Genomic DNA, 12,840 nt, shown 5'->3' on the forward strand with positions numbered 1-12,840 from the left:
ATGCATTGTCTCCAATTTATTGTAATGGGTTCTATCTCCTAATACATCAAATTTCCATTTTCTATAACATTGCTAATGATTCACATGACATTCAAAATCAATGATCAGCTCAAAGCCCTAATTAGAAAAAAGAAAGCAAAAAGAAAAAAAAAATTACCTTTGGGTGTAGATTAAATGAAGCGACAATCAAAGAAGAACTTTTTTTTTTTTTTTTTGGGAGAGGTGACAGTGAAAGTCAAGAGATATTTCTTGTGACAATTGAAGAGGGAGGCGGTAATAAAAAGCAAAGTTTTAATTAAAATTAATTAACCCTAAATAAATTTATTAATATTTATTTTTAAGTGCTTGAAAAGTTTAAATTGTATTCATCAAATGAAATATTATTATATTATTGACTAATAGTGTATAGAAGTGATCTATTATTAGTATACAAAATATTAATCCTAAAAATAATAACAATAATAATAAATACAATTACATTTATTCTTAAGGGCAATCTAATTGAAGTGCTTAATTGATTGCCAAGAAAAGAAAAGATCTAAGCATAGAGATTTTAACTCATTATTTATAATCAATAAAAGATTAAAATCTTAAAATGTATTATAATAAATAGAACTATAGAACACAAAAAAATAATAATATTTCATTAAAATTATAATTATTGTACTGCTTTCATTTTTCTTTGTTTTTAGAAAAAATTTTCTAATGTATGAGAAAAATCGTACTATTAATTAAATAATTAAAATAAAATCTATATTAATACTTCTAATATAGTACAAAAACCAGTAACAAAATCAATAATTACAACATATTAAATATTATATCTAAAATTTTTTTAAACTTTTACTATTTCGTGTGTATTAAAATTTTTAGTATTTTATGTTAAAATAATAATAAATACATTAAAATAAAAAAATAAATAAAAAATATCACCTTGACGTAGGGATTCAAATTTTAGTTATAGGCAAAATAATAAACCAAGTTGACTTCCGAAGAAAGTGCTGTTTACTTTTGTGACACTGTAACAGAATTTCTGGAAAACGTAGCTTGATAATGAAACAATGCTGGATACGACCAGATCAGACCCGAAACCTTAATTCCTAACTAACCCACCTTAAATTTTTGTCTTCAAGCTTCTATTGGACTTAGTTGCCAACCAATTTTTTTCTCCTAAAAATTTATTGAATGTGTCAACTGATTCATTTTTTTTTTATATTTGTAGTTGGTTTTAGGAAAACAACTTATCAAAATTTGATAAGATAACTTCTCTAAATAGGATTTTTTTTTTTTTGCATAAACATTTTTTTCAATATGTTAAATAAACATTTAAAATGTTAAGCATTTATTTTAAATTTAATTAATCATAAGTAAAAGAACTCATTTTAAATATAAAATTATAAAAAATTTTAATTTTAATAATGTGAGATAATATCATTTTAATAAATTCACTATTATGTTGATAAACTAAAAAAAAAATCATAATAAAATTTAAATTTTAATACCATATTAAACATTCAATTTAAAATTATCTTAAAAAACCTAAACTCTAACATGAAAAAATACCGCCAAACGTTTTAATGAAATTGTTAAAAGTGGGAATGGTTGCTCAGCAAATATCCTCATCTCTTGTCTCATCATATCTAGGGGATATTTGGCTAGGTTCAAGCTTTTGTATCCCTTCTTGCTTGTAGACTTGTTCATTTTTTAGACTGATTAACGTGGGCTAACGACCACGTCCTCATCATATTTATAATGTGACATTATAAGATGGAATCAATATTATCATTAATGATTAATCTAACAAGTATCTTTAAATGTAGATTTTGAATTCTTATGGCTTTTTTTAAAAATTTAATTAATATCATCTTGTGTGAATTCGTTGAATCAAAATTAATTATCGAGTTAAAGCATATATGAAAAAAATTAATAACTCAATATACTATATAAAAATTACTTGACAATTTATTACCCTTGTAAAATTTAAAAGCTCTACAAATTCAATTATTTTAAAGTTTGTGTACAAATTAAGTAACATTATGACGCAAAATTTGAGACAGTTAAATTGAAAAGAAAAGATCAATGTGAGAAGTTTCAGAGAATACCGTCAAAGTAAGGTATAAGATGATTTTGTAGTAATTTGGCGGTTGCTGTTTCCAGGAACTAAAAGAAGAGGAGCAGACACAGGAATCAGACAGAGCAGAAAGAGGAAATAATGAACACGGAGATCAATAAAGAGACGAGTAAAATAATTATCCCAAGTCTCTTTGATTTTAAGATAGCTTCTACTTCTACTTCATCCTTTGACAGAAGCTTGAAAAATATCCTTACAATCATCGCAGAAATCTTTCTACGTGTTTTCTTTTACTGTTGTTATGGTGTGCCATTTCCCCATAATTATGCATAGGAATCAAACAGTACAAAGAAGAAAATCAGAAAATCATTGGCTATTCGAGGTTGCTTAATATGGAGTAAAATTAGTGATTGAATGTTCATCAATGAATATATCCATTAATAAACTGAAAGCTATATTTGCTAGAAATAATTTAAAAAAATTAAGACAATGAGAGAAAGCTTATTTCATTCAACAATTAAATCATGCCAAAAGACAAAGAGGTTGCCGATTTTAAATAATTTTTGTTCTATCCATTCACATTTGCATCTAATTAATAAAAGGAATACGTGTGTTTATACTATATTTTTTTTATCTCGTTGAATGGGGAGTTGTTTAACCAATTAGAAAATGACTAAAAGGATTCAATTGATGCATAATCCCCATCCCTCTCGTAAAACCTCCACTACCCCACCTCACAAATCAAATTCAATTGACAGAATCTTATAAATGTTAGAAAAATGAGGGGGTAAAACTAGAAAGATCTTGGCCCACGCAATTTACCAATACATAATTTTAATTGGGGGGGGGGGGGGTGAGGGGGGAGGGGGGAGGGGGGAGGTGGGGGGCTTCTATAGAATGCTTTCATCGTTCAAGAGAGTTGCAGTAAATTATGGAATGCCACCTAGTTGATTTCTAGTAATTGCAGCAAAGCCTATCTGTCCAGCATAGCAATCTCAGAAAAACAGAGTGCTTTGGCCAAGAATAATGGGGACATAAGAGTAAAACAATTTAATTGGAAGATATAATTTCATGCATAAAAATGGTGACTTACATGACATAAATTTGTTTGTTTATCTTTATTAATGCTACAAATGCTAAACGACAATTATCAAAAAAATAATGCTAAATCACAAGAACCCTTAGTAATAGCATGATTTGATGAGTTGAAATAAGAGAAAATTAAACAGTCTCAAAGTCTCAATTTGCGCGTCAATTTGATTGTCCTTCATATCCCAATATGAATATAAATAGTACAATAATAATGGTGATATTTTATAGTTATATAATAAAAAAGAAATTAAGAGAAAAAAATGGAAAAAGAGAGTGAGACACCCCACAAGACATGGTCTCTTCAGGCTAAAGACTTCAATAATACTGACTTTATTAACAAGCAGAAAAAGAGCCTAACTAAGGACTTCAATATGGAGGACCTTCATCATGATATATCCACCGCTGAGCATTGGAATTCAATCTGATTTTGATATTTGAACCATCAACAGTGGAACGGGAAGAGGAGCAAAACCAAAAAATTGGACCCCGCAAGACAGACTACTTCATTTACATAAAGCTCAAACAGACAGACGACAGACGTGGAAGAAGAAGAAGAAAAACGTGGAGAAAGCAATGTAAATAAGTCAATTTATTTTAAATTCAGACGCTGCAATTCTTCAATTTTTCTTCACCAACTCCCACGAAATTCAAAACCGAGCTTCAAAAACCTTGTATTTCCAATACCCAGATCTCAGTTTTCCTCAATTTGATTAAATCTCCCCCATTTAATTCATTTCCCTGATTCTATTCAACCAAAGTACCTCCTCTTATTAATCACTGTTCAAATTGGAGATTTTCATTCATCTTTCAATTCCAATTGCTTCATTGTTAGTCTCTCCTGTCTTTGGTTCCTCTTTTGATCTTAAATTATCTCTAAATTCTCCAAAATTTGAGGAAATTTATCACTTTTTTTCTCCATCCCTTGAAATCCTCTGCCTGGACTTTTTTCAAACGCTCAATTCTCAGACCAAAGTACCAAAATTTCCTCTGTTTCTCTATCTAGGATTCTTCAAATTTTGACAAAAAATTGAATCATGGGAATCCAAAAAGACATTGTCAAATTCAACGTAGGAGGCAGAATCTTTCAAACCACAGCTACAACACTTGCAAACGCAGGCAGGGATTCGTTTTTCGGTGCATTTTTTGACGACAATTGGGACTTACAACAACAACGAAACAATCACCAAGAATTTTTTATCGATCGAAACCCCGACTGCTTCGCTGTCCTCCTCGATCTTCTCCGCACAGGCGATCTCTACATTCCTTCCAATGTCCCCGAAAGGCTTCTTTACAAAGAAGCCATGTTTTATGGCTTAATTGACCATGTTCGTTCGGCTAAGTGGGGTCCATTTGATGGTAACAGGTTAAAGCTATCTAAGTCAGTGACAGGGCGAGCCCCAGGGGATGGAACCGCCATCCGAGCTGGTCCAGACGGTGGCTGCTGTGTAGCTCATGGTAGCATGGTTCATGTTTTTGATTGGATGTTAGAAGAACATCCGCCAATAAATCTTGATTACCAGAGAATCAACGACATTGGTTGGGTCAACGCTGAGCATGTTTTGATAAGTGCTTGTGAAAGGTTAGGGAGAGGAGATGGTGGGATGGGTTTGTTTAGTTCATCTAACGGAGATTTGAGATACAAGTTTAATGTTGTTCATGATAATCAAGTTAAGAGTTACACTGCTGGGGCTTTGAGTTTTAGTCCTGATTATAAGATTTTTGCAAGTTGTAGAGGGAGGAGCAATGAGTATGGGATTGGAGTTTGGGACCAAGTTACTGGTAAACAGATGGATTTCTTTTATGAGAGTCCTGGCTGGTCCCTTGGCGATGCCGATAAACTACAATGGTTGAATGGGAGTAACTGTTTGTTAGTTGCTACTTTGTTTCCCAGAAAGGATAACTGTTATATCAGTTTGCTTGATTTTAGAGAGAAGAGAATGGTTTGGTCGTGGTCTGATATTGGTGCTCCTGTAACCGTTGATGAGAAGAGAGTAAGAGATGCTATTGCAATGGAGGAATGTAATTCTGTTTGTGTAGTGAACGAGTATGAGGATTTGGGGTTCATAGATTTGAGGTTCAGTGGAGGAAGTGTGAGGTGGAGTTCCAGAAGTAGGTTGATGAAGGGGAAGATGCCAGATGAGCCTTGCTATCCGAAATTGGCATTGCATAATGGTCAGTTGTTTTCATCAATGAATGATTGCATTTCTGTGTTTTGTGGTCCTGATTGGGTGTTAACATCTAGGCTTCGAAGAAGTTATGGGGGTTCAATTTGTGATTTTTCAATAGGGGGTGATCGTCTCTTTGCACTACATAGTGAGGAAAATGTGTTTGACATATGGGAAACTCCACCACCGCCGGTTATATGACTTACATAATGATCATGGTTTGATTTACTGTAGCAGTGTTTCTTCAGTTTTTTTATGTAATAGTCATGTCCTTTTTTAGGTGGTTGAACATGGAGGATGAACTTACGATTAAAACCAATATCATAGGTTAGGCAAAGATCAAAGGGTGATATTCAAAGTTGTTTTTGTACAGAGCTTGCTTGCTATTTCAGAGAAATGAAATTGATTTATAAACCACTGGTAGCAGATAATATAGAAAGCTCTTTTGACCTAGTTTTCATCAGAGTCCTAGCAATTTTTTTTAATGAATCTCAAAGGTCCACCGTTTATGTTTGTGCTTGAAAAAATAGAGATGTTCGCTCCATGTGAGCAGTTGCAACTGCTTTACTATCTTACATTTGACAGAATTATGAAGTGGTGCTGTGCCTGAAGTTAGGTGGGTGGCTAACTACTTTAGTTTCAGATGAGTTTCCATTCGATACAATCCTAAATCTACTTTTCAATCTCAAAGGGGTTTTCGGGTGCACCAAATCTACTAATCATAACGCCCCACACAACAAACTCGGCTTCCTGCCTTTTACTAGTCTTCTGGTCCATCCAACAGTTGTAAGTTCCAGACCGCATTTCTTGCTCAGTCCTGTAATACTGATTCAACTAGATCTCCAACGTTTATCATGGCTAATATCCTAATCTGGGAATAGATCCCAATTCTAATAGCCCTACAGAGGGGAATATTAAAATATGGCAACTAAGATTAGGTTTGCAATTAGTTGACACTTAAAGCTCAAATGTCAGGAGCATATAAAATCATTGTCAGCCATAATGACTACTGGTGCCAACCAATGTCACCCAGATCGTTGATGTTTTTCTACACTTCAGTATTTTTTAATCTAAGTGCTGACAGATGGGGTCAATTTAGCCACAAATGAGAAAACAATTCACAAAATCATTTTACAGCAAAGATACTGTAAGGTCTGATAGTTCAATAGGAATCATTTTTTCAGGATCCAGTTCTTTAACCATAACAAATTCCTATATTCAAGATCCAACATTGGCAGCTAAAATCAACAGAAATTTCCCAGGAAACTTCCTCTATAGTACTTTCTTCTGTCAAATAAGAAATGTCTAAAAAAAGAATGATTCACCATTCCAATGAACACTTGTGAAACTGGAATAGCATAACTAATTTGACCCAAAAGAGAAGGCTAACAGATAAGGAAGAACCAAAAAACCGATGGACGACAAAGTGTTTAAATAATCAAGCGTAATCAGGCATTACTCTTTTGAGAAATATAATTGGAGAAGATTCTTCAGGGGCAAGTTCATCAAAAGCAATGTAATTTTGCTCCTTATTGTAAACATGGCACACTGTCATTATTGTCTTCATCAAACGCCAATTCCATTTAGCCTCATTCAGATACTGTTGCCAACATCAACATGCAAAGAGAACACTCATTAGCATCTTAAGGAGGATTTAGTAAATGACCATAATGTTGTTCTAGAAACCATTTTAAAAAGAGTCACATGACTTTTTGTATGATTTTCTATTTCTTGTTAAAACTCTCTTTCTCTCTCTTCTTTCTGTTTTTTCCCCTCTAACTTGGTTTGATTAATTTTTATTATTCAGTACAACCTTCACCTCATTTTTGAAAAATTTCTTCCTTTTTCTATTTTCTGGTAATAATACATCAAATTTTCAATTAGAGAAAAGTCATTTCTAATCTAACAAGAAGAAAAAGTGCAGGTTGATGAACTAAGTAAAATCAAAATCCTGCTTGCCATACCGGTCCCCAAGTCTCTTTAATAGACATATGGGCTGCTCGTAGATTATAGCTTGGTATCCTCGAAGAAATATGATGGGGAATGTGGACATTGATATCATGGCAGAGGATCTCAACCCTGTTAAATATATAAAATTCAGCATTTTTCCAGAGTCTTCAAGGACATCGAACCAGAGGAAATAAACAGAATGTTGAGTGAGAGAATAGGGAAAAGGCATCCCCTAAATATGATGTTTGATAAAGCTAACTCTATCATCTAGTTTAGTCAGCTTCTGTAACACATGATGGTTGGTTGAATAAAAGATCAATAGAATAGCAGGAAAAGTAATATATCTACCAACGAGGGTAATCACAATGCACTGTTCCATTCAGCTGAGCCCGAGCTGCATTCCATTCATCTGAAGATTTGAAGGGTATATAAGGAGCAGTGTGATGCACCATTGTGAAAGTACTCATCTGTCAATTTTTAAGAAAAACCAAAATTTCTCAGAAACAAAAATAGATAAGTTACATAACCTAATCACTTGCACTCACATGGAGCCAGAGTTTGGCAATCTATGATGAATCAACTCTTAGCAAAACATGCAAAAATATGAAGTTATTAGAGGCAGACATTCTCTAAAGAACTATTACAAATAGATCAGCAAACTGACGGTCACAGAAAAATTAAGACAAAAAGAGGGAAAATTGGGAAAAAGAAATCACGGATTTGAATGCATGTTCCGTTTATCATGTTATTAACCATAAACCAATCATGTCTAAATGACCTTTCACTTTTCTTTCAATATAACAAAGAAGTAAAAGCTCACTGCTTTTGCTTGATTGAAACACACAATGAAGAGAATATTATCAGTATTTTATGAGAAACAGTTAAAGAAATTATAAAAAACACCCACTTTAGGCAGCTGGTTTCAAGTATCGCTCTGGACAATATTTGACTAAAAGAAATAAGGCAGGTTTTCCACATGATCAAATAGCATTAGAAGCTAAATTAAGGTCCATCAGACTGATATAGAGTTTCATAAAGTATCAAATCTTATCCAATGATATTTGCCTGTTAATGATGTTTGAACTCATAAAATAAAACCAATGAGACTAGGAAGTAGCATTACCCAAAAGTGATAGCCCAACCATGGCATTAGCCAAAACTTCATCCATCCCATAATTCCTGTCTTATAGATGATCAATGGCCATCCAATTGCCATAAATGCAAAAACGCAAGCCAAGCTGATCTTCACCCTTTTGACTTCGTTTGGTCTGAACTTGTTTACATCGAAGTGCCAGATCAACCTATACATTAAAAATGTATATGTCAAAATAAGAAGGGGAAGAGAGTGGAAGTGAAACATGCCACCTCATTAAAGATAAATGTGGACACCAAGGTCCAAAAAAGACAAAAAAAAAAGAACCAACCATTTTGCATTGCATACCAGTGAGCTATGGACATCCAAGGCCGAAATGGGCCATAACCAAAGATAATAGCCTTGCGTAAAAAAGGAGAAGTCTCAAACTCTTCTGCCCAAACTGGGTGCCATGCAGTATCTTCAGATAGCCTACAGATATGAATAAAGATTTTTTAAAGTTAAAAGTACTAATAAAAGAAGTATAATTAAACGGAAGATAAGAACCAGCATAGTTAGTTAGTTGGTTAGTTAGCTACAATGTATGAAAGAGAAAAATAAGTGGAATTTGGTGGATACTGAATGCCAGACTAGCCACTCGAAAACAATATCAAAACAACTTGGGGAGAAATTCAAGTGCTTACACTACATGTATAAGGGTAACATGATAGAAAAGGAGCTAATCATCTAAAAGGGGTAGGGGACTCTGACCAACGGAGGAACTCTAGCACATATGCAGCAAATATGTTGTTTGCATCTCCTATATTATATGTGTTCCTGTGTATAACCAGTGATTTCAAATAACAGATTGAGAAGCAACATTCCCCCCATAATCATTTGAAAAAGTACAAAATTTTCAGATCAGTAACTAAGGCACACTCTTAGAAATTTATTCTACACAGTCTATACGTTCATTAATGTGGAATATTAAGAGAAAAAACGTAATGCTCTGCAGAAGAGAGTGGGTTCAAGATGCTGTCACCACAGTAAGGCACATTCCCAGTAATGACATTGAAACACATTACAGCAACAGTGAAACTAACAAAAATGGGGTTTGTTACGAAATAAAAGTAACCAACCACTAAAATACCATACATACATGTTTGTCTTTGCATGATGCCGGTCATGCTTAAACCGCCATGGCTCATATGGGTATATTAGTGGTAGAAAGGCCAAAGTTCCCACAATGTCTTCCAATAATTTGTTTTTCGAAAATGATTTGTGAGCACAATCATGGCCTATAACAAAGAACTAAAGAAATGGGAAGGGAAAAAGGAAAACAAAAAAGAAGTTGGCATAGATGTATATTGGATTTGCCTTTTATAATAAATAAAGGGTAATATAAAAATATAACAAGAAGAGACTGTAAAGAAACTTACCCCAGTTATTGCTGTCCCTGTCCATGCCCAAGCCAAAGGAAGCATACACCATGGGGCTTTTGAAATCATGTAGATCCCCAATGCATAGGAAGTGGCAGATATTAAAACTGAAGTCCATGCTTTCACATCATCAATCTCAAACACCTTAGAAGAAAATTAGGAAAAAAAAAAAAGAAGAATCGGATAAAGAGATTTAGTAGTTAAATAATAGCATTTACATATTCAAGTTCATAACTTCACTTCAGAAAGAAAACAAAAAGCCACACTTAATGTTTTTTTTCCTACAGTTCAAATTATCAGAATAAGGCATAAAAAAGTAAAACATCCTTAAACACTCTTATCTGCTTTTCCGTAAATGCAAAATTATTTTATTATATTTAAGCATGAAAGGAGCAAAGACACAATTCTTTAACAAAATTAGCTCCTTAACTCATACAGACAATCATATGGACCAAAAATTCACTCAACAGTCCAAAATGGCAAAACATTTTTCTTTGGACCAAATTCAGGGCAAATGATTTGAATAAGTTTGAAGCAAGAGGCACCCATAAAAAGTTACCTTTTTTGGAAGGGTGTCTATAACATCCTTTAATGTAACATTATCAGGAAGCGGTTCTCCAATTTGCCTGAATCCATATCTTTCTGCTAACTGTTTTCTGTACTCAGCACTGTCTGCTGAAGATGCTGTCGCTGGAACTGCCACAGCTTGTATGACTTTAGTCCTTCTCAAGGGACTTAAACCCTTTTTATGATTAATTCCCTTGAGGAGAAGGTTGTCCCACTTCAAATGACAGATAGTTGCTAATTGGAAAAAAAGGCATTAAAAGCTGTAATACTAGTAAATGAGAGGAAATTACATGATAGCTTATAAGGTTCATACTACACACAATGCTAATCATACATGTGTAAAAGCTAACAATTCTGAGGCTGTACCAGATTTTTATGCAAACAAACTGAAAGGACTGATCGACTACAAAACAACTTAGCTCAAGAAGCTTTGTATTTGAGATAAACTAGTTCATAAATCCATATAGTTTTTTGGCAAGACACTTCACATGGAATATGATGAACTACAAGAAACTATCCACTTGTCCACTTGAAATTCTTTCAATTGAGCATATTGCCGTGCAGTGTTTCAACTTTGAAGTATAAGGTGAGTTTTAAGAAAATAGAGAGAAAAAAACTTTTATTTACAATAGAAAGCATCCACATAGTGGTTTACTTGTTGCCAATTTGCACAACCCATGTCCTTTTTGCAGATAAGCTACAGTAATTTTGCAAGCAAAATGTTCTCACACCGTGTGTATGTCCCTTCAGACTTGTTCTAAACCTCCTGGTACACTTCTAATTGTTCGTTACACTGTAACTTCATATTGCCACAGTGAAAGATTCATTCTTCTTAGTTTGCTAATTATCGGAATCAAAGATACTAACAATTATGATGCAAGAAACTAAGACACAGCATTGATTAACTTGAAATTGCATTGCCATAGTCAACAGATAATGCAGCTCAAAAGAAGCATTGCGAAGAACACTAACTTAAGAAATACATCAAAGTAACAAAACCCTTATCACCAAATGTACCAAAAACTTCACTAAGTAGTCGACAGCTTGAATATATTGAGTTTAATAGACAAGATAAAGGGAGAGAAATAAAGATGAATACCTGGAGAAGAATGAGTAGTAATTCTTTGACTCCTAATTGGCCTTTGACTAGTACCCTGAAAATCAAACCAGTAAGGAACGAAATTTAGAAGTGAAAACAAAGAAAGCATACATTTTTTTACAGATTGATAAAACAGAACATACTAAGCAAAGGAACATGGAATCTGAGATTTTGCAAGCCATGGGAACGGAAATGCAGGAAGCAGCCAGCTTCAGAGCACCCCTCCTTCACTTCCCTTATTAAGAGGGTCTCAAATGAATGTGAAGAGAAGAGGAAGAAGACGGGGAAAAGGAAGATAGCCTTTTGAGCCTTCAAGGACAAACATAAAAAGGGGCAAAGAGAGACGGAGAGCCTTTGAAAAGACTCTTACAACAACTGCCGCAAAGTTGACACTCTTGTGGTCTGTGAGCGTCTCTTGCTCTCTAACTTCAGCTTTTGTGGATGTCAATCCACGCATCATTCCACACTAATGGCTATCTAGCATTTTTTTTTTCTTTTTCTTGTTTTTGAACGTAAAATGGGTTTAAATTAAAATCATTTTCTAAAATGTGTAAAACTGTAAATGTCATTTTAGAAACTAAACATATATGGCTAAAGTGCCTATATATTTCCTTATTCTCACCGGCACTTTTTCAACGAATCAAATGATCATTAGCAGCACATTTTGTTTTAGTCAATGAAATTAGGGGTGCGTGGATTACATGCCATGAAAATGGCACATTTGTCACATTTCCCTACTTGCTATTTTCTTTCCCTAGGCCTAAGTCTAACTCGATGAAAGCATAAATTGCGTGACAAATTTGGTTTGGTCCATGGCTTTCTCATTCCACTTCCGCCCACTTATCATTGAACTAAAGCCATAAAAAAAAAAAAAAAGGCGGAAATACTTTGATACACATTTTGTATCTTCCATCAACCAATCCAATGAATGAGAAAAATGTGTTAAAAAAAATTGACCACCGTCCTTAACTGACCCCATTGCCTATTGGGCAATGGAGATCATATGTTGACCCATCCATCGAAAATCAAAAGCACGTTAAGGCCTTAAAAAGTAAATTGCTAGACTTTTTACATTTGCTTTATTGTAAGGCTTAGGCCTGTGTCGTGTATAAGGCCCATTTACTATTGTTACCGTTAGAAGAAACCATTTCGAGAATCTCGGAATGCAACTAACGGACGGTGATGGGATTTTTTTATTCATTCTCAGACAATTAATATAATTGAGAGGTTTCTTAAATATATTTTTATGGATGGTAATGGATAGGATATAAGCTAAGTGAATTATTTTTTATCCTCATTTTCAAAGTTTTATATTATTTTTATTTTTGTATTCATATTTAATGGATATTTCAAATCTATCTTATTTCTTGTTTTGTAGATAATTA

The 12,840-nt window shown here is 33.7% G+C and overlaps 2 protein-coding genes across 2 annotated transcripts; one reads left to right on the plus strand and one right to left on the minus strand.

Moving 5' to 3' along the window:
- The first annotated feature begins 3,528 nt into the window (after nt 1–3,528).
- LOC111302897 (BTB/POZ domain-containing protein At2g24240) lies at nt 3,529–5,742 on the plus strand. The gene has a single exon (XM_022898785.2). It carries the CDS (start codon nt 4,198–4,200, stop codon nt 5,527–5,529), a length of 1,332 nt encoding a protein of 443 aa, XP_022754520.1. The 5' UTR covers nt 3,529–4,197; the 3' UTR covers nt 5,530–5,742.
- A 692-nt stretch (nt 5,743–6,434) lies between these two features.
- LOC111302896 (omega-6 fatty acid desaturase, chloroplastic-like) lies at nt 6,435–11,894 on the minus strand. Its single transcript, XM_022898784.2, has 10 exons — nt 11,599–11,894; nt 11,456–11,510; nt 10,349–10,590; nt 9,790–9,933; nt 9,510–9,661; nt 8,720–8,842; nt 8,402–8,579; nt 7,627–7,745; nt 7,293–7,407; nt 6,435–6,928 (listed from the first exon to the last, which is right to left on the minus strand). Exons 1-10 carry the CDS (start codon nt 11,635–11,637, stop codon nt 6,767–6,769), a joined length of 1,329 nt encoding a protein of 442 aa, XP_022754519.1. The 5' UTR covers nt 11,638–11,894; the 3' UTR covers nt 6,435–6,766.
- Nucleotides 11,895–12,840: the final 946 nt, after the last annotated feature.

This window comes from Durio zibethinus, chromosome 13 (genome assembly GCF_047325235.1).
Source record: "Durio zibethinus cultivar Kanyao isolate XHJ-2024 chromosome 13, ASM4732523v1, whole genome shotgun sequence".
NCBI lineage: Eukaryota > Viridiplantae > Streptophyta > Magnoliopsida > Malvales > Malvaceae > Durio > Durio zibethinus.